Here is a 23,303-nt window from a genome sequence, read left to right as displayed (position 1 = left end):
TATTAATTGCTTCACGCAAGAGAGAAACCATAAATAAATTCAAGCAGGAACTGGCAAAGAGGTTTGAACTAAAGGACTTTGGCCAAGCAACCTTTTGTCTAGGGATCGACATAAAGAAAAATGGTAATGAATATCACATGTCACAGGAGAGATATGTAAAGACTATTTTGAAGAGATTTAACATGGAGGACTGTAATCCTGTACAAACTCCAATGGAGATGGGAAAGATAGCTATGAGTGGCAAAGAGAAGGATGAAGGAGGAAAGTCTTTTCCGTTCCGAGAACTCATAGGGGCACTTATGTTCTTGAGCGTAGCGACTAGACCAGATATCGCGAACGCGACGGCAAAACTCGCACAATTTTCAGAGAATCCTCAGGAAACTCATTGGAGAGCTGCAAAGCGGATCCTTAGGTACCTAAAAGGTACGATTACTCAGGGTTTAACATTTAAACCGATGGGTAAGTGCATTCAAGGTTATGCGGATGCAGATTGGGGTAACTGTGAAACAGATAGACGATCTTTTACCGGCTATGTTTTCATTTTAGGCGGAGCAGGTATCTCATGGGCATCACAAAAGCAACGCATCGTTGCGACGTCGACTTGTGAGGCTGAATTTGTAAGTTTAGCGGAAGCTATGAAAGAAGCAGTGTATTTGAATGGCTTACTGAAGGAACTTGGTCTTCACCATTGGTCTAAGGTAAGCATGCATGCTGATAACTTGGCTGCTATCTGTCTAGCTGAAGATCACGGTGTTTATCACGCGAAAAGTAAGCACATCGACATTAGGCATTTCTTTATAAGGGATGTGCTGCGTGACAATAAGTCGATAACTTTAGAACATTTGGCAACTGAAAATATGCTGGCAGATATTTTCACCAAACCTTTGCCTCGTATAAGGCATCACTTGCTGAGTAAAGGGTTAGGGTTGCGCGTACTCTAGTGCCTTGTATAAAGCATGAGTTGAGGGGGTGTGTTGATGAGCACCTTCATGCTGTATAACGTAGAGCTGGCTAGCTGGAACCGCTATGATAGAACTGTCATTTATATTCAAATGTGATGTTGTCTTTAGCTGTGTAATGGCTGTGCCGAACTCTCTATTGTAAATATTCTACGTGTGCTTTGATACTAATATATTTATTATGTTACTACCAACCACTGTGTTTATTGCTCTGTAGCGGACTTAATATATCCCTAACAGCTTTGACCAAAATCAACATCATAATAAGTAGTTTATTAGGCTGATGTATTAGATATTGAAGTTATGTTCCTCCTAACAAGTTTTCGAACTTTAAAGCAGTCGCACCAATTTAAATATTTCATGTGCCAGTTCCTTTACGTTGTCCATCAATATAGTTTGGTATTTGAAACGTAAGAAACGTACAAAATAATTCAGTAATGTCTGATTCGTCCCGAAAAGCGTAGTTTTAATTCAGTTATCAAGGGTGAGATGGAAAAAATACAGAAAGCGGAGACGGATTAAATAAGACAATTCACTTTATTTTCAAGTTCATTAAATTTAGCTCCAATGACAGGCTTTTAAGGTAATTGCCTTAAGGTGCAGACACAAGGCAAGCTTTTTGAAAGAAACGCTACAAGCTCTATTTTATTAGGATGATAAAAATCTTGGCACCTTTGACTAAGATACGCATTCACTTAAACTGAACTAAATTAGAAATAATAACTTTAAATATGACTTGATGAATAGGAAAGTATTCTAAAAAATATTCCATAGACAATCCAAAATAGTATGACTGCTTTTGGAGTTATCATAATTTAACGAATAGAATAGGTAAGTATTGCTTGTTGAAAGAGTTCTTTTAACTCTCGCTCGTCGTCCTTCGTCGTTAGCCAGTATTTATGTCTGTCGGTGGAAAATGATAAACGGAGGTAACAAAGGTTTTGTCTTTTGTGAATTCGGCTTTAGGGACTGGATCAACAAACTTCTCTACAAAGATATAGCAACCGTAGCTACCGTCTCAGATCGCATAATATCACCTGCTCCCGCTAAGAAATCTAATAATTGAATAACTTGTAATTTAGAGTTCGAAAGCGAAATTAAACTTCAATTAGATATTGCACCGTCAGGTCCGCTAATAAGTTGAGTGTTCGCACTAATTCATATTTGCAAAGTTTTTGATTTTTAAAATCCGTGAATGTTTACGTATATTCTTCTTTATTGGATCTGGAGGAGTATATTTTTACACTACATTTTTTTTTAATATCTAAAGTATACAAAATACCTTTTGATATTAGGTACCTACTTATTGTAAAAATTAATAATATACCGATACGTTTAATCTTAGATTACAAGCGAATTATTTTATAGCAAATCACACTACCCGTGGATGAAATTGCTGGGATTAGCCAAATCCAGCCGGATTAATGTTATAATGAATATTTATAAATACTATGTTGGGAAATTAACATAATATTGGAAAAGCGCTTTTTCGTGATCTTGTAATCTGATAAATAATAATATTGAAGTAGGTAATAAATTACTTTATCTCATTAAGCTCTATCGAACAGATTATCAAAATATAAAACTCCGCGTTAAGACGTAATCGGACAACAATAGCTTAAACACTTAACTTAATTTTTCCTCCACAAAAAGATAATCTACACTAATATTATAAAGAGGAAAACTTTGTTTGTTTGTTTGGTTGTAATGAATAGGCTCAAAAACTACTGGACCGTTTTTAAAAATTCTTTCACCATTCGAAAGCTACATTATCCACGAGTAACATAGGCTAAATTTTATTTTGGAAAAAAATAGGGTTCCGTAAAATATGTAAATAATGTAGTCCACGCGCGCGAAGCCGCGGGCGGAAAGCTAGTATTTTATAAAATAAAAAGAATATAACTTCAATCAGGTGATGTTTAGAGTAGGCGCACATCGTTGATTTTTCGTCGGCCGATAGTTTAGTCGGGCAGTTGATCAGTATGGGCATGTATGGGAGTGCGCACACTACGCCGATTCGATGTGGCCGATTCTTCATACAAATTAAAATCGGGCACTATCGGCCAACTAAAAATCAACGGTGTGCGCCTACTCTTACAATTTGTAACACTTCTCAAAATATGTTCAATGTTATGCGTTTGAACGTCAAAATCGTGCAAGGTTTTATTTTGAATACAAAAGCGCGATTCCCGAGGTAAAAGCGTCTGTAGAATCCGGATTGTAGTTGTCGTTTGAGAGATGGTGTTGTGAGACATTACAGAATTTATCGATACGATTTAGGATTAAAAATGTTGTAATCGTTAATGTTTCATCTGTGGACACATTTTGTAATTCTAATGGATTCGTAATAAAAGTGTTTATTCCAATGTGCTACCCATTTAACCCGTTGTAAAAATGTGGGTTGAATCAGTGAAAAGCTTTGCGACTGCTGCCTGGCTGAATGATTCTACAAGTTATGTATGTAGATGTGGCTAGATAGTAAGAAAGGAGGGCGAAAAGGATTTGCGTTGTAAGGCATGAAAAGGACAAGTCGAGAGAGACCGTCATAATAAAATCGATTTTCTGCTGGTATTAAACACTACTGTAAACATTATTATTTCCAAAATGTGTTTGTAGACAGTGACAGCAAACATAGAAAATTCCAACCATATTTTATTAAAATCGCTTTCCATGAGGTATTTATCATATTTATAAACATTATGCATCTAATTTTTTACATAGTGATGCACTACATTTTTTTTTATCGTCAGCGTTGTCAGTCGTATACATTTTTTCGGCTTGTAAAGAACTATTTGGTAACGAAATAAATTGGACATCGCTCTTAGATTTCTTATTTAGGTCTCTTATTTTTGTCGGTCTATCGATATTGTGCCGACAGGAACGGCACTACAAAAATAGGCGCGAGAGTCTGCGGCCGGCGCTTTTTCTGTTTCACGGGTAATTTGCTTTTGTTTCTCCTTATAATTTCCTCGTCAGTATTTTTGTATTGTTCTCATTCTACAAGGGACTCCAAAATATGCTATTAGTTTTATCTATTGTTCCTTTATTAAACCAAAAGATGTCATCTGTGTCAACTTGTAGTTAAGTTTGTCCGATCAAAATGTATCAAGATAGTGTAAGTATGTCGGTAAGTAAGTTTATTCACGGGAAAAGCTGTTCTTTCGATTTCTTTCTATAAACAAACTATTAATGGAATTAAACTTTCTGCAAGTTCAACATTTTAGAATTTAAACGGTTTGAAAATTTAACGTTGTGTACCTAAAGGGTAATTTTGTTATTAAAATAATTTCAGTCGCACTGGGCATCTCCGGAGAAAATTGATGCATAAGTATCGTCTGATATCCAGTTTATCTTGCGCGCCTTTGTAGTGCAAGCCGGAATGTCTAATATGAAAAAGATAATCAAATTCCGTCCCTCATGCTTTCAGTGATGGATGAATGTCGATATTTGGGTATATCACCTGATATGAATATATTCATACAGAAATATTGTGATATTTTGAGCTCAGCAAGAATATCGTGCTTCCATTGGGACGGGTGTGTAAAGCGGTACACACATTTAGCGTTTTCTCGAGAATTTTAGCGAAATATTGAAATGTGTACATGTTTACAATAAAAATAAGGTTAATAGACTATTAAACTTCCCTTTGTAGAACTCAATTTACTTATAGTTCTGAGGATGATCGGTAAAGAACCAAGAAATCCCGGCGTTAATTTCCGTTTCAACGTCCTTTACAAAAGGTTTTTGATTGGAATTAAATTTGTTTTGGCTAGAACAAAGCCACGAAGTTAGGAACAACTATTCTGTTTTAATAAACAAAACCCAAAACGAAATCATGAAAAAAGTAAGCTGAAATTAATATTGGTCAATATACCGATATGCCATCAATTCAATATAGTGAAGATATTTCATAAGATTTTTCCACGTATTAATTTCATTTTTATATTGTCGAATTAATATTCAATGTAACGATTAAAATAACACATAAATAAACATTCCTAAATCATAAATTACACAGCTAAAATATTTGTTATTTTTTGTTTTGTGTAACGCAGTTTTTATATAAAGGGTTGTAAATACTCTAAAATTCTAAATAATTTAGGATCCTAAAACGCCATAATATCACATAAACAAGGTTTTTGGAAAGAAAGGGTTGACCTGTTTTAATCTAAATCGGATAAAGAAAAATATACGAGATTTATAATGAGTGGGTATTAGTCCTAATTACTACTGCCAGACTTTTAGAGATAGCGTTGAACTCATAAAGCTTACAACATCCGAGAAAACTCATTAGCGATAAATGGTTTATGAGGAAATTTAATGCAGCCAACACTTTTGGAGTTTATGTACCTATAGGAAAGTAACGAAGAATATGCGTAGACACAAATAAATAGGAAAATTTACTTTAGTGATTTTTGATTTATCAAAAAGTAAATACATAAGGTACCTTTTGAAAGACTTGCGAAAAAACTAAATATGTATGTAAAAGATTTGGTTATGTTCATCCAATTTTCCGTGCGACTTTAATTACTCAGCAAGTCATCTTGGACATTATCTCATCTCATATCCAACATACAGAAAAAAAATTGTCAGTTCAATACTCACTCAGGCGTGATAGCTTGAATGCGTCGGCAGTGTTGATCACGTCGACATACGCCTGTAACTCGAGCCGTCGGCTGCTGATGTTTTGGTTGTGAACTGTCATTGCGTATCGAAACACATTCTGGATTTCCTCCGTATTTTGATCGAAGATCGCACCTGAAATAAATAATACTAATGTAACTCGGCTGGTTGTACAAGTGCATATCTTACGTAACAAGATGATGATGGGCTAATATTAAATATTATGAAATCCGTTGATTCGTAATATTAATCAAAATCGTAAATAAAAAATCCGAAACATAGCGACGAGAATTTGTCAATGCACATGATTACATAATAATCCATTCCAGTAGGTAATTCGCAACATAAAAATGATAAATAAATGTGTCTGTTATGCAGTTTCCGTAAAATTTACTAAAGCAAGTTTTAATATGATGAATGTTGAGCTTCAAACAAAAAAAGAAAGTGTTATTTCAACTGAAAAGCACCTAAAACAAGCACGGGAACACTTCATTGGAGAACTTTATCGGTCATATAGTGAAAAAGCGAGCGAGCCCGTATTCTGGGGAGCGTCATCGGCTTGATATATGAATGCTGACCGGACGTTTATCTGAATCACTGAAACCGCATTCCACTGCTCGGAAGCTCCTTTAATACTCGCAGACCCACAAGACCGCCTTACTTCTGTGGTCGCGCACTATCGCTATGTCTTTTTTCACTTCGGTCGGTCGAACATTATGTCCTAAGAGCCGTTTTGAGGCACCATTCTAGCAATATTTCTTCCATTTGCAACGTCATTTCTTTCTATATTACGTCGAAAATTTTCGCCGTTGATCTTTTTGGAGTGTGCTCAGAAGTTGTGGTTACAGTTTTTGTTTCCTCAAACGATTTAAGAGGTTGTTTATTTCTTTCAAGGGTTGGCTATTAGTAAATAGGCAGAAAAAGGTTAATGACGCTTGTACAAACTAACAGTGTTTGGGTAAATATGAGATTTTCACCATCGCTAAAACCCAGTTGTTTTCGTATTGAGGATTTCCATTTGTTCATTTCATTAACAAATTCGTTGAAGAAGACTTTTTCTATTAAGTTTCCAATTCCCGATTCGTTTTAAAAGGTTTTGTTGTTACGCTTTTCAGAGAGAAAAAAATACACAAGATTATCTCGAACTAATTATATCAATATCTCGAGATAAATAATATTCTTGCTAACGAAAATGTGCTTGAGATACTTACATAACAAATAGCAGAAGAATATCTCAAAAAAGGTAAATCTAAATTCAAAAAAATGCTTCATAGATTCAATTTAGCTATTGAATTATGGAATATCCGACTATTTGGGGCAGAAAATACTTCTAGTGGCGTATAAAGTGAATTGAATGTTTACTACCTTACTATTGAATTATTGGAAAATCTTGTGACATTTTTATTGCACGGGAAAACGTTTATTCGCTTCCTGCTCCGTTTCTTGTCTGTCTTGTGTACAATATCGAGCCTTTACCGCCAAATTATCGTAAGCGACACTTTTGTCAAAAAACCGTTTTTTATCGATTCTAGTATTTTAAACCGTAACGGACCCAACCCTGTTGGTGTTTCCCGCCAAAAAAAAACCGTTACAAAGTTACAGCAAGTGCTAAAATTATCGTGAATACACATTTTTTCTAAAACTTAACGTAAGCGACACATGCATTTTATCGCAAGCGACCGCACTTGTTATCGCAAGCGACATTAGCGCTTCACTGTAGGCGTTTACTAATAAACAAACCTGTTGTTTATATCAGCAAAAGTTCTGATGCAATTAGAGATTGCAATCGAATATTCGAATATTCGAATTTTTAATTTCAAATTATTATTCGAATAGTAAATTAACATGTATTCGAATATTCAAATATTACAAAAATAAACAGAAAAGATAGAAAAAAGACGACTTAGTGTTTGCAAATGCAGTCGGAAGCATGAAATACATATCACCAACTAAAAAAACTAGTCATTGATGTTACCGACTGCATTTGTGAACACTAAGTTGTCTTGTTTCTACCTTTTCTGTTCATTTTTACGTAGTTGTGTTTCTTTCGCTACTTTGATACAAATAGTATAAAAGAGGCGATAGAGCGAAACCAAGGTTCCAAATAACTTGAAAGAGACAACTCTATTGATCAAAGTCAGCTGACGATGCTGAAGACGGAGGACGGTAACGTCAACAAAAGCCGAGGTTCTGGGTGAGATCGAAAAGATCTATGGACAGCTATATACTACTACCTCCCAACCTATTAATAGCTCAGCAACAGACGCAAGAGATAGGTTAACGCGACACTATACCAAAGACATCCCGTATATCAGCCTATACGAGATTGGGAAGGCTCTCAAACAGCTAAAGAACAACAAGGCACCAGGTGATGACGGCATAACCTCGGAGCTTTTGAACGCAGGTGGAACACCGAAACTCGTTCAGAGACTCTTTAACTCCGTCTTACTTCAGGGAACAACGCCAGAGGCATGGTATAGAAGCGTGGTGGTGCTCTTCTTGGACTATGAGAAGGCCTTTGATTCGATCGAGACTTAAGCAGTGCTGCAGTCTCTCAGACTATATTGGTATATCGAAGTGCTGAAATGCCTGTACAGAAACGCTACCATGTCGGTCCGAGTACAGGAGCAAAGCACAAGGGTGATTCCTCTGCGGCGAGGCGTGAGGTAGGGAGATGTTATATCTCCGAAACCGTTGACCTCTGATATGGAAGACGCTTTCAAGCTCCTTGAATGGAAAGTATTCGGCATAAATACCTATTAATGGCAAATACATCACTCAGCTGCAGTTTGCTGACGATATTGTGGTCATGGCAGAATCGCTTGAAGACCTTGGCACAATGCTCGAAGACTTTAATCGAGTCTCCCAACAGGTAGGCCTTCGGATGATAATGGACAAAACGAAGCTTGTCCAACGTCCATGTTTCGGTTAGAACTCGATTCTCGAGACTGTTGACTGTTGACAAGTATGTTTACCTCTGACAAACGATTCGGCTAGGAAGATTAAATTTTGAGAAAAAGGTAAAGCGCTGGATACAGGCCGGTGCCAACCGGTCATTGTGAAAGTCATTGGGGGAGGCGTATGTTCAGCAGTGGAAGTCCTATGGCTGAAATTATGATGATGATGAGAATTTTATAACTGTTTTAAGAACTTTATTGTTAAATAGTTAAAACGTAGTTCTTAAAGCAATAAAACCAGCAATAAAAACATTGATATTTTAAGTGCTTTTTATTTTTTGAAAGTATTCGAATAATATTCGAATATCACTGAAAAATTTTTCGAATATTCGAAATAGAAAACAATTGAATATTTGCAATCTCTAGATGCAATAAGTGGTTGAATAAGTGGTGTTAATTGATTTGTACAAGAAGAAATTTCTCATGAATAAATAATTTTTGATTATTATGTGGATATTTCATTTAAAAACCTTTTAAAATGCCTATTTATTTAACAATTATAATTTCTTGGACATAGTAATTTTGATAGGTAATGTTATCGTAAACGCCCGAATATCTATAGACTGTGACAGCAAAAATATTGTATGCGCCATAAATGGCATAAATACTCATTATTTTTGTTTTATTTTCAGTCATATATTTAAATCTCTAAAAATCATTAACGTATGTCATTTTTCTTGTTCTTAGCACACTTCTGATTAAAAATATTTAAAAAAAACCTTCTCCTGTAAAATTTGGTTTTTGTCGGTTGCGCTAAAATGGCGGTAAAGGCTCGATATGTTTGTATTTGAACTTCTTGAATAATCGTGCTTATGGATTAGCGATAGGTATTATTTACAGATAGAGATCGCTCCCTAGCGACAAGACGCCTAAATTGTGCTGTTTCAATATTTTGTTACTGATGATAGTAAAAAATCGAATTATTTGAATTATGCATCCTTTGTAGTAAAAAGTTACAAGACGAAACAGCGGGCGCGAATCCGCAATAAGTTGCCATTTCAGCTATCTTCTATGGAAATATAATGTTAGTTGTTTTAAAGCTTTTGAATATAAATAGGTATTATAAAGTTTTGCGCTCGAGGGAATCATGTGTCCAAATTATATGACTATGGTATTTGTAAATATATATATAATAATGTATTAAATATTATTCTACGTTTAATCATCTACCTCGAGTTCCGCAATGGAGGTAAGTCGATATTATACTTCGAACTCCTCCTATTCCCCTGATTAAATTCGTTGCGGGTTTCACGACATTGTCTCTAGGGAATCCTTCACTGCTTAGGTTTCATTGGCAGCTAAGCTGCAGACGCCTGCTATGGTTGAAGAGGTGGGAACAAAACGTGAGGATATTCTTTAGTCTGAGGCAAGTAAGTATGGGAATGAAACCCGCTGGAAATCGGTCTGTCACGTATGTCCTAGAATAAACATTTTGACAGTAGCTAAAGTTTTTGAAAATATCGGCAACTACATTATAATAAACCATTTCAGCAGAGAGCGGAACACTTCACACTACATAGAGACACGTTTAGTCGTTTACCAATAGCAAGTTTAAAAACGCAAAGGTAAATGTTGAAAAAAAGGCTAACACATTCTGCGAGTTGGCGCCATGAACTCGGAATCAAACAATGGATGATATTCAAACTAACAATTTAACGTTTTAAGAATAAAATTTTTATGACTGCGGTTTTACCAATATTTGGAATATTTTGTAGTTCTAAAAACGGTTTAACGTGACGGTTAAAGATAGCCGAACATCGAATAACTGGTACCCGAATATTTCCACCTCAGCTCAATAATCTGTACATAGTTCAGATTTCCTATTTGTGACGACTTATTTAAATTCTTACAAAATGGAGAATAAGTATCACATTGCACAGTATGTTATGAGACTGTATAATCGGACATTCTCATTTATTTGATGAACCGTATAGAGCTCAGTTATAGAAACATGATAGTAAAACTCCCGTTTGAAAATTCCAAGTAGTTTTCGCGGTATAAAAATTCAAAGTTACCTACTTTTTTACTTCAAAATTATGCAAAAATATTCTCACTCGTTAACTAATAACATTTAATTCAGAATTATTATAATACTTCATAGAGCTCTTAAAACTACACGTAATAAGCGTATTAAGTGCTTCGTAAACGCATTCAGTTAATTAGGAAAAATGATTTTAGTGATTTTTGTTTTTATTTTTTTTCTCAATTATACCTTAATATATGCAAACATTTTTAATTGCAAGATATAGTCTGATATTTAATCTAATTGTATAAAAAAATCAGCTTTAAATTCCGTGATATATTTGAGGAAAATCAAATTGAAAATATGCGCCATATAGAATTGTAAATTTCCCATCACTTTTTAATAGCAAATTTCTTTTGGATGTTTAATTATCATCAGCTCGATTGTACCAAATTATTGTATTGACATTCGATTTACATAGGTTTCAAATCGATGAGAAAATTATTAAAGGTAGGATAAATTCGACTTCCTAGATTTGTTAACATACTTTTTTAGTTAGTTACTTACATACAACTTAAGTTAATATAAGAGTGTTAAAAAAGAAAAAAGACTCGACTTGAGAACCTCCTCCTTTTTTTGAAGTCGGTTAAAAACAATGTGAATGACTTTTTAGAACCTTCAACACTATGCACATAACAGGCGGGATTTGAAACTTTTTAGACATGAATTATTCCTTCCAAAATTGTCGACTCGTAAAAATTTTATTAAGACGTTTTATGTTTTTTCTCAAATATATCACGGAGTTTAAAGCTGATTTTATTAATACAATTAGATTAAATATCAGACTATATTTTGCAATTAAAAATGTTTGCATATATTAAGGTATAATTGACAAAAAAAATAAAAACAAAAATCACTAAAATCATTTTTCCTAATTAACTGAATGCGTTTACGAAGCACTTAATACGCTTATTACGTGTAGTTTTAAGAGCTCTATGAAGTATTATAACAATTCTGAATTAAATGTTATTAGTTAACGAGTGAGAATATTTTTGCATAATTTTGAAGTAAAAAAATAGGTAACTTTGAATTTTGATACCGCGAAAACTACGTGCAATTTTCAAACGGGAGTTTTACTATCATGTTTGTATAACTAAGCTCTATACGTTTCATCAAATCAATGAGAATGTCCGTTTATACAGTCCCATAACACACTGTGCATTGTGTTGTTTTTTTGACATATTTTATAGTTAAGAACTCAAGAAGCAGTCAGTGTTGATACTCTAGCTGCGAATGTACAGCGAAATACGTTGTTCTATTCAGTGGAATATACGACACTTTGAGTTTCGAAAGCTCCGGGCGGTTCGCAAATGTCTGCTCAAACGGTTGACTAGTATGCTCCAGCAACCACAGTTAGTTGACCTATCACTAAAATAAATGCTCGAGGTGCCTGTGTAGGCCAACCCTTACACCGATACTCATCGTGTCTCCAGTTTTGAATGAAGGGTAAATTCATTTTTTAATTTACCATGTTTGTCGGTACGGCACGACACGGCTACTTGTCGGCACGGCTCAGTGAGGCGTGAACATTAACGAACGGAGTTTTACGCCTGTTTTGCCATCGTAGGTACCTACTTCACGAACGAAATAATTTTCATTAAAAAGTTATAAAGAGCATGTGATCATGCCATATTTGCGGTTAAATTAATAATTTGTACGGGCAAAAAAGCTGTTTGCGTGTTATGTGAATAATTTGATACAATGTTGATTTTGTTAAAATCACCAAGTCGAGCACGGCCGTACCATCCTTTTCTCGAAGCAATTCAGGCCATTTTCGACTGCCTGTAACTTCGTTGTGGATAAAACTAGAAGGCTGAATTTTCATTAGCTATGCAGGCATTGTAAAGACACGGTATATTTCAAATTTCATTCAATTTGAACCAGTAGTAGTTTAAGAATTATAACGGGTCAAAGTTTCTTACACCCGTATTCACAAACGATACTTACCTATGTGAAGCAGAAACGCTATGCGAAATGAGACATTTCTCAATGCGTTCCATATGACAAGCCTTTCAATTCATAAACAATACTTAAACGACCCTTGACTATGCAAAATCAGAGTGTTTAATAGAGTTCTGTGATTGGTTCGCTTATGTTACGCACTTCACTTCGCTAACTGACATGACATTCCTGTCATTCAAACGGTGCAACGGTTTTTATGTGTCCTTATTTTGTGGATTTGTGAATTAAATAAATATGGATAAAAATAACTATCAGGTTAGTATGAATACTTCGATTAATAATAATAGTGAAAATCATGTTTCAATCATTATTTTTTAGATAAAAAAGCTGCCGTTTTCTTCTTCCGAAAGAGAGCTGCTGATTGTAGCATAATTAGAGAAAGGCCTATTATTGAAGACAAGCATATTATTATCCTCTCTAAAATATCGAGTTGACGAAGCAGGCCTGGGAAACTCTAACAGTGGCGTACAATTCTGAACCATATTTTATGTTTCACAAAGGCTCACACATCAACTGAAAAGCTGCTGGAATAATTTAAAGACCCAAAGAATGAAAGAACTTTCTCAGGAATCAATCAAACGTTCTCAACACCCACTAGTAAGTAATGTTTTTAAAATATATAGTAGGTACGTAGATTTATGAGGAATAACTAAGCAGAATAGGTATACTCAAAGTAATTAAATTCATAATTTGCTTTTCAGGTATCAAGAAATTAAGATTAGTAGTAGCAAGAATGAAGATTAAGACAGAAACAAGAATCAAACGCACCACATTGAATAATATACAACAAGACCAGGCTTTGCACGAGTTGGGGCTACAAAGAGAAAAAATATTGATAGAAAGAGAAAATAATTTGTTAGAACATGAAAATTAGATTTATGATTTACAAATACATAAAATTAAATTAGACATTGAAGATTGATGAAAATAAAACTTCATTAAAAATTTTATGTTTTATTTGCCACTAGCAACTGATACATTATGTAGGTGGCACTGGAAGGCCTCCTCGCAGTTAATTTCCTCAGGTCTTCTTTTATCAGTGGTAAAAGTATGAAAAGTACCCCATCATTGGAAAACCTAAACTAAATTCGTCTGAATTGTAATAATAAAAGGGATTTTGGGAATCCCGTATCACTTTTCTGGTACTTTATTTATTATTCTACTTTGCTCATTGATATAATTATCAAATTCTTCTTCACTACTGTAATCCATTGTAAGATAATTTTAATCGAATACAACCATAAATAAAGCAAACAAACCTCAAAAACGAGAATAACCTAAAAATTTTGACGTAAATAGACACTATGCGTTGCGTAATACAGCTCCCTGGCTACCTTAGCTTTGCGTTCATTCTAAGGGACGCATAGTGCTTGTCACCACTGAAGTATCGTCTATGAATAGGTTTTTGGGACCCTGTGCATCCACGCGCACTATGAGGCCTCAAAGTAATGTTTGTGAATACGGGTGTTAATTTTGTTAATTTTGTCACTCACTGACTGACTCACCGATCATCAAAATTCTAAGGCACTTCTAGCAGACCTAGAAGCTTCAAATTTGGAATATAAGTAGTGTTTGGTGTATGAATCAAGGAAAAACTAAAATGTTTGGGAGCACGGTAGTGCAACCGCCAAGTCGAGTAAAATTATTCAATTTCGGTCCAGTTTTCTAGATACATAACTGCTGTCTACAAAATACAAAAATAAATGAGATCCCATCAAAAACAATACTTGTCAAAAAAACCAAGTCTCGCAACTCAGTTGTTCTACGGTAAAAAGTTGTGAGATCCATGTAATAAGTCCAGGCCAGGAAATCTTTAACGTTTTACATAAATACAGTGTGAATCACGTTAAAGTGTACATATGAAAATAGATGAAACTAGACCTATTTTTATCGACAAAAAAGAGGTCAAAAAATTTTTGAGATTTTTTTTTATTTTTTTATAGAATTTTTTTTCTTCAAATTACTTATTGTAAAGAAAACGTAATAACTTTTAAACTAAGCGGTATATCCTGATAAAATAAAAACAGTAATAATGCTAAATAACAGGCGATACTAAAAAAATACATAAAATACACAAAAAATGCCAACAAATAATAAAAAAAGATACTTTTTGAAAAAAATCTGCTTAAAAATTCGTGTTTTTTTGGTTATTTTATAAATTTCTCCAAAAAATGCCCCTATAACCGGTGGTTTTTATTACTTTGTATTATTTTCTATCGTATTATCTTTGTAAAACCAAAAATCGCATGTCTCTATCCCTATCACAACATTTGCAATGATCGTTTGAACTAAGCCTCTCCGGGCGCGCCATTCAACGCTTCGTTAACAACAAAACTGAAAATGGCTCTAGATTTGTAATTTTGATAAAGACAAGTTAGATTTCAAATAAAAACAAAAGATTTCGAAGTAAAATAAGCATTTTAGTTAAAATTAAAATTGTCTCTACCTGTAGCGGAGAATAATGTTGTGGCAGGCCTTTGTTCAAACGATCATAGCAAATGTTGTGATAGGAATAGAGACATGCAATTTTTGGTTTTAAAAAGATAATACGATAGAAAATAATACAAAGTAATAAAAACCACCGGTTATAGGGGCATTTTTTGGAGAAATTTATAAAATAACCAAAAAAACACGAATTTTTAAGCAGATTTTTTTCAAAAAGTATCATTTTTTATTATTTGTTGGCATTTTTTGTGTATTTTATGTATTTTTTTAGTATTGCCTGTTATTTAGCATTATTACTGTTTTTATTTTATCAGGATATACCGCTTAGTTTAAAAGTTATTACGTTTTCTTTACAATAAGTAATTTGAAGAAAAAAAATTCTATAAAAAATTAAAAAAAAATCTCAAAAAATTTTTGACCTCTTTTTTGTCGATAAAAATAGGTCTAGTTTCATCTATTTCCATATGTACACTTTAACGTGACTCACACTGTATATTGACTTGGCCATCGCATGAAAACACGTGTAAATTAAATTATTTAGTGCGATGGCCAAGTCAATAATTTATGTAAAACGTTAAAGATTTCCTGGCCTGGACTTGGTATTACATGGATCTCACAACTTTTTACCGTAGAACAACTGAGTTGCGAGACTTGGTTTTTTTGACAAGTATTGTTTTTGATGGGATTCGTATTACTCAAGCAGCTATCTGTAGATAAGGAGAATAATGTACGAGTATGTAGGGTAAGTATAGGAACTAATATTAAGTATTACAAGGTTTATTTAAAAAATAATCAATTTAGAAATGACTCTCCCATTAGAGGTTGATTTTTATACTTCTTTACTGTTCACAAATTTCTCGCGGTAAAAGCTGGCTGCCAGCCAGCAGCTTACATTCGAATTCTTCACGTAATTACATTTTATGTCACATAAATAAGTTGAAAGTTGAAATGTTAAAATCCTCATTGCAAGGAGCGGTCACGTACCAGCTCTCCGTAATAATTGTACAAGCCGTAATAATTCCCAACGATCCTCTTAGGTTCAGGTTTCATATTCGTGTGTGGTAAATATGTTATTCACATGACTAAACGTAGTCAGTCAAGTCAAATTAAGGGTTCAATTTTCATGGAAACCAAACAAGTTGCAACACTTGCAACGTTAGATAATTGTAATGTTTAGTTAGATAACTATAAACACGTATTCAACTTTGTGGGTGTTTTCCTTTAATAACAAATTATCACATGTTAACATAATATTATATCGAAGTGACAATCATTACCTTTGAGGTTAATAACTTCAGCTACAAATATCAAAGGAGAAAATTGTTAAATTTTGTTATGTAAGGGTAACTCATAATTTCTAAACTGACTATAATTTCTTAATTTCAACAAAAACAAATACTTGAATGAATAAGATATTCATCTAATATCGATACATTTTGTTACCCAAATTGCCTCTAAGCCAGTTTTTGAAGCTATATTTTAATTACGATTTTGCGTCGTTAGACTGCCAAAAGAAAGAAGTACAATTTGAGTGCCTTTCAGTTTCATGCACTATCTTCCAAACATTCAGTATAATAAGTTTATCAACCGTATTTTTGGCTTGCTTTTACAAACTTCACTGCGACGTGCAAAATTCTCAGTTGGAGTACATAAATTTGAGTTTTTTCAAGTCCTTTTTTCCGAGCAATGCCTAGTGCTAGCGCAGGTGTAACCTGGTCTACGGGAGCATGAAACGAACTATTTCAGGCAGGCAATTAAGCTAACTTTCGCCAAATAGTGCGTCAGAGTATAAAGTGGCACCCGTTGGTACTGCAGAAACGTAATTTTACTTTCTTATTTGCCCCCGAAACTCTTTCGATTGAGCGTGGTATAAATGAAAAGATGATACGAGTGCATTTATTTCCGGTCTCGTTTTAGAAATTTAAAAGTTCTCGTTTTAGAAGTTTTTAAGAACGATTAAAATTCAGTCCGTGTAGGTACATTTACTAGTTAAATATAAAAATGTTAAATAAATATTTAAAACAAAATGTATTTGATGATATCAAGTAAACATGAGAAACTAGTTATAATTAGTTTCGTGTTATGCATAGTTTCGGACAGTAAATAGTTTGTCTTGTCTATGTCAAATGTACCAACGAAGGTCATTTTAAAAAACTAATTGGACAACAAAACTATAGGTTAGGTTAGGTTAGACTTTACACAGCGTGAAGGCGAGCGAGCGCAGCGAACGAAGCGAACACAAGTCTAGAATCACGTGCGTAAATAGTTGATTGGCATTAAAAACTACGCAACATAACCTCAAACTTTCTTTTTTAGTTTTTTGTTTCCGATCTCCACCATTCACAGGGGGGGTTCCCCTAGCCCCCTCTCTCCCTCCTCACCCCTACAACCCTTAATATTTTAAGGTTCGGCCATCGCGATCACACGCGATCAGCCGGCGTGCAGCGATGGCGACCAGACTTAAATGCATTGATCGCCAGCGTTGGTTTGGCCGAACCTTTACATAGAAACAATATTTTTACCTTACTATCAGCGCTTGACCGCTTCATAATATCTATTACCATCTCAAAATTCTTGAAAAACTGTTAAGCAGTAGAGCATCGTCGCAGTGTCTCCTGACCCTGAAAAGCAGACCCCGTTCTCTGAGATCGCCAAGTTTCCATAATCACAGCGGTATGACCTCCGATCCTCTATTAGTTCCACCAGACTCTCCCTTTTTCTTGAGGCCAGTGAGGTTAGCGAGGGGTTGAGGCCGAGACATTCACGGTTTTGGATTGAACGTCTTGTAGACTCCGCTTTGGTGGTGCACTTTTCATGATCTCAGCGGACTTATGAAAGCTACTAGTCTCATCCATGGTCACCTTGAGCATCGCAACTTGCTCCTGTTTTCTCTGGCTGCCAGATTGTCGGTACTTAACCCAGTCGGTGTCGGCACTAAGCCCAGGGATTGGAGAGTTCACATTTCACATCACTTAATTTACGGTTGCCTCCTACAAGTGGCGGCCAGGTTCAGTGCAAATTGACATTTGCCAGGTCAGAACTGAGGGCAGGCTCCTTGCCCTAACCAGACGTAGAACTGGCTGAGCCAGCGGAGTTTTCTGTGTACATCAAGTTGCTAGGATAGGCTGGGTCCCTGAAACTTGGATCATCTGGCCCCTGGTCTTCGTCATGTATCTTTTTCTTGAGAAAGGTGGTTTTGTCGATATAAAGGTGTACACATAAAATATTTATGACAAGGCAGGCTGGACTATTGGCTGATGGCAACGTTAGTTTACTAGATCGAACCACGCTACAGACTAGTTGGTGTGTGTGATTGATACGTTTCACTGAATTGACGTTTATTACGTAGTATTGCTATGCGAGGATACACAACGAGACCGCGAAAAGCACCTACATGCGGACTGCACAGGATGGGTCGTTGTGAAAATCCTTTGTCCAGAAGTGGATGTCCTCTGATTGAAAGGAACGAACAAATGGCAATATTCCTTGAAAACCAAGATCTCTTCACAAGGTGTGCAAACTAAGAAACTTTTCTGCATCTAAGATTTGGTTTTCTAATTTTCAATTTCCTTAGTACCTACCTTGTATATGAAAACTGGAAGGTATTTCGTTTAATGGATCGTTTCGTTAGCTAGAAAATAGAAGCTCTTAGCCTTCTGCACAGAGAAATTACTAATACATTTTCCATTTAGACTACTTACACAACGGCAGGAATATATTTGATGCAGCCCAGGCATTTGAAATCTAAGCAAACATTTTATCCAAACTTGGCATAACGAGTATTCTCCTTTGTTAAGATTTTAAGATTAAGCAGAATTATTTTCTCGGAATCAACTATTAATATTAAAATACACCTTTTTCACTTCAAAACAAAAACAATACTGAAAAATGTAACATAGAAAAAATATAATAAAGGAAAAATCTAATATACCTACCTACCTACTAAAAGGAAATAAAAATATAAAATAATTTTACAAACTAGGTCTGTCACCAACAATAAGAATAAAAATAAATTTCCTTTAAGCAGTTCAATTGAAAATAAATAATATTATTTTAGATTCTTAGTTTCTGTGTCTTCGTACTCGAGTCAACCTGTCCCTTCCACGCTTTTGAAAATGGAATTTACATTTTTGTAGAAATCTTTTTTTTTTAAATATAAATGACGTAGTTTGGAATACAATCGGCTCATTCCTAACATATTTTTAAAACCTAAAATTATTATCTGTCTTTTTTTTTCAGGGTTTGTTTAGTGTCGGGATCACGTTAATGTTTTTAAATAATTATGTCAGCAATATAACTCGTTTTGCTGGACTCCCTCGACGTAAATACATAGTTCAAAAATAAGGTATAATTAATGATTGTTCATTACCTTATTTATACACTCTTATTCTTGGCACTAAACTCGATTGATGTTGAAGATGTTCTTCGTTTTGAGGCAGAGCGTATATTAAATTAAGTTTATTATTTTTATATTGCTTTCATTACTACAAGCATTAATAGCTAACTGAAGCGTGTGCTTGAATCCAACCAGTTCGAATAGTTTCCATCAATGAAATGGTTGGGAACTTTATTCGCTAAGTTTTTTTACTTTAATAATTAATTAATTTACTAATAGCGGAAGCGTAATAGTAAAAAATTAAAACTTAATGATTCTACATATTTATATTTTAAATAATACAAAAGTTTATGCATCCAAAAGCTTATCTTTTCTCATTTCAATAATTAAAGCTTATCATTTCTCATTTCAATAATTAATAGACTTCATTATCTTTGTCACTCAAAGGCGTTCCCCTTAATTTTCCACAAGATCAGTCCATTACGGTATGCGCCCATGGCTACTTTATTCATGTCCGTTTATCGGTCTGCTAGACGCGGCACGCAAGTTCGCTAGAGAGAACAAAAGACGATTACAATTAACATCTGAAATTTTGCATATTACCTAATATATTAGTATGTTTGCTATTTATGGAGTTCCTATTCAATATTTCAAATTCGTACTTACTTTGTCATAAGACTAATGTCACCAAGTTCATTAAGTTTCAGTCAAATGTCGTCCACTGCTGGACAAAGGCCTCCCCCAAGGTTTTCCATAATTAACGGTCCTGCGCTGCCCGCATCTAGGCTCTTCCCGCGACCTTTGCTAGATCGTCGGTCCACCTAATAGGAGGCCTGCCCACGCTACGTCTTCCAGCCCGTGGTCGCCACTCGAGAACTTTCCTGCCCCAACGGCCATCGTCTCTACGAGCTATGTGCCGCGCCCACTGCCACTTGATTTTAGCAAGTTACTAAGTTACTACTTCGGCACATCACCTAAGAGCCTAAAGACGAGAGATCTCATATAGTCATAATCCTCTACATAGCTTCATCCCTATGTAGATTATGTTGCCTTAAAAACTACATACTCCTTCAATAAAGTAAATTAGCAAACTTTTAAAACTGACGTTCAAGATTCGCCAACATAGTTAATAAAAGCGCATTAATAAGGTAAAGTTGAGAGCCGCATTGTTCAGCTAAAGAGTAAATATGAAATTCTAAGGAGCGTAGTGTAGAGAGTGCTCCTATAGGCGTACTTACATAAAACAGGCACTTTCTGTGACGAGTACCACCTACCTACATAGTATTTTTTACTATGCGTTTAAAAAACTTCATATGTTCTCATTCCAATGTATTTAAGATAGAATGCTTTTGAAATTGCCATTTAATTATTAAGATTGATATTCATCTGTGGTATTTTTATCGTTGGAGATATTATTGTATTTGGAGTGAAAGATTGGATTATTTAAGAGTGCTTTATATTTCCAATAAAATATACGGAGTAAAAATATCAAAATACAAGCGATGGGAACAGAGAGTAGAGCATAGACAAAACAAAAAGGTACATTATTTTTTAATATTTACTAGAATACTTATCGTTATTTTAATAGATATCATCGTAACACTTGTTAATTTACTTAAATATTGTATTATGATTGATTGATTGATACTTCAATTATAAAAATAAATCAAAGAATTAACGTGATAACTTTATTTAGCGGACTATTATCTCGAAAATCCTTCATAATGAGTGGGTTTTCATGTATTCAATATTAAACATTAAATATTATCTTTTCCTACCAACAATCATAAAAATATCTGAACTCTTATTATTTCTAATCATCGCAATCTAATAAAAATTTCCTTTGAAAATTGATGGAAATCATATAAAATAATGAATATAAAAATTATAATCCTAAGTAATGTTGAGTTGAGAGAAGCAAGTGCTTTGCAGACATTGTGAATAAAAGAGACGACTGCACAAAGTGCGAGTGGGAAAGCTAGTTTCACAACCAGTTGGAGTTGCGCGTAACGCGCCTTCGTGGCGTGAGAGAAACAAAACAGAGATGAAACTCTCTAAATTATGCGGAAAATCTTATTATTATTAATAATCATCATCAAAAATGTACTAAGCATACAATTCTTATTGCTTTGTCTCAAAAATTCAAATTAATCTCTCTATCACACGAAGATAACCACTAAAAATAACCTAGACATGTAAACACAAAAATACTAAAATTACACGAAAAATCTTATAATTCGGTGGATTTTTTAAAAACTTACCAACAACAATTTTTTCTATGGGCAAAAGCTGCGCTGATACGGCACCCGCTTGTAACAATAACAAATTCACACCGATGGTAACCAAATGTTTCAGTTGCATTTTCACTGTATATTTGTATTTTTCTTCTAGATATAGATGCACACGGTTATCACATGCTAAATAAAGTCAATTGGGAGCAGTTTTGAATGTGTTTTCTGTGTGGAAAACTGGATAAAGTGTAGGGATGCTGCGTGCAAACCTGAGACGTAGGGGCGACTGATGGCGCTCAGAGTTCAGACGTGGCATGGGTGCGGGGTTGGACGCCCCCGCTGCCCCGCACTTTACTCATTCGTTTGTCGTTACGCTCTCGACGATGTGGTTTTTTGTAGGTTTCAAAATCTAATATTTAAAATACATTCATAGTCTCTTAAAATTTTATATTCATTGGCTATGAGATAATATTAAATATATTTTAAATGAAAAACATTTTTCACACGTAGCGCCGAAATACTTGAGTATTATTTTTAAAAGAATATAAATTTCAAAAAGATTACTTATATTGATCAGATTTTCAAAAATTAAAGTAACAAAAAAGCAGAATTTATTTATAAGTCATAAAATATATGGCAATATCAATTTATACCAAATATTTGACCACGTTAAGATATTATAGATTAAAGTGTCGTAAAATTGCGCGCGTCGGTGTTGTCTATAAAAGGGTCGCGGCTCCCTTTACCCATCCCCTCCGGTCCCATCCTGACTCGCATTAGCCACATTTCTGAGCTTAAACCGCCGCCTACTTGATTTTTATCGGAAAATAGTAACTTATTTTTTTCCAATATAAAATAGATTCAAATAAATTGCGCTTTTAATGATCCCTAAATATCATGTGCGAATCAAATACTTTGCTTTGATGTTTTTACTGGCATTATTGAATAGTTCACAAATGTATCATTTGAAATCGTATATCTCGTATATCGTATTAAGTCCGCCTTATGTACACCGGTCTATGTGCATATAAGTTTTAAATAAATAATAAATAATCTCACAATTCCTCAACCAATTTTGAAATAATCTCTACGGGTGGCTCTGACCATCTAGGATAGTAATATTATTGCAAGACCATTTGTCGGTAAAAAAAGAGTTTATTTTAACCAGGTCTTTACAAAATATAATAGTTTTGACAATATTAACATCTTTCGTACATTGAGAATTCGGACATAGATTATGCTTCAATAGCTTCTCTGGGCAAATGAGCCAAACAATACACCTCTTAATATGTTTTCTCAACAGTACATATTTTGTTACTCCTATTTTGTCAGAATTACAAAATATTTTATAAATTATTTAATTTTATGAAAAGAGTCAATTGGATTTTATCTTTGCGTTTGTTTTGATAACGTCAAATTATTTTTAATGTAACAAAAAAAATCATCAAATAAGTAATCATGGGCGCAAAGAATTAACTGATTTTAATATAAATCATTGTTAAAACGTTTGTGTATATTATAAAGAGCCAATACGTAAGCAAATAGGTATGTAGAAACAAATTCGAGGAAGAGTTCTTATATCTGCATGTTACAGGATATGCGGTTTCTAATTAATTGGTTATCAAATACAGTTGAAACACTTTTTTTAGTTGCAATTCATTAAATATTTAAATCTTTATTTCAAAGTCAATGTTATTTACAAGGAAAAATGTCCTTAAGATAACTTTAAGGGCAACTGGCTACGAAGTTTAATATCCTTAAGCAGTT

General features: G+C 34.3%; 1 protein-coding gene and 1 long non-coding RNA gene across 2 annotated transcripts in view; one reads left to right on the top strand and one right to left on the bottom strand.

Annotated features, from left to right (window-relative positions):
• LOC135086500 (glutamate receptor 1-like) overlaps positions 1-21,800 on the bottom strand; it is a 69,430-nt gene extending 47,630 nt beyond the window's left edge. The window contains exons 1-2 of the mRNA XM_063981221.1: positions 21,567-21,800; positions 5,565-5,717 (exon numbers count right to left, since the gene is read on the bottom strand). Coding sequence (XP_063837291.1) covers positions 5,565-5,717; positions 21,567-21,666 — 253 coding nt within the window. The 5' untranslated portion in view covers positions 21,667-21,800. The remainder of the gene's footprint in view (positions 1-5,564; positions 5,718-21,566) is intronic.
• Positions 12,847-13,791, top strand: LOC135086634 (uncharacterized). Its single transcript, XR_010260550.1, has 2 exons — positions 12,847-13,121; positions 13,226-13,791. It is a non-coding gene; the product is annotated as an uncharacterized LOC135086634 (long non-coding RNA).
• Positions 21,801-23,303: the final 1,503 nt, after the last annotated feature.

This window comes from Ostrinia nubilalis, chromosome Z, assembly GCF_963855985.1.
Source record: "Ostrinia nubilalis chromosome Z, ilOstNubi1.1, whole genome shotgun sequence".
Classification (NCBI taxonomy): domain Eukaryota; kingdom Metazoa; phylum Arthropoda; class Insecta; order Lepidoptera; family Crambidae; genus Ostrinia; species Ostrinia nubilalis.
The sequence above is the reverse complement of the archived record's forward strand: the minus strand, read 5'-3'. Positions and strand labels throughout refer to the sequence as shown.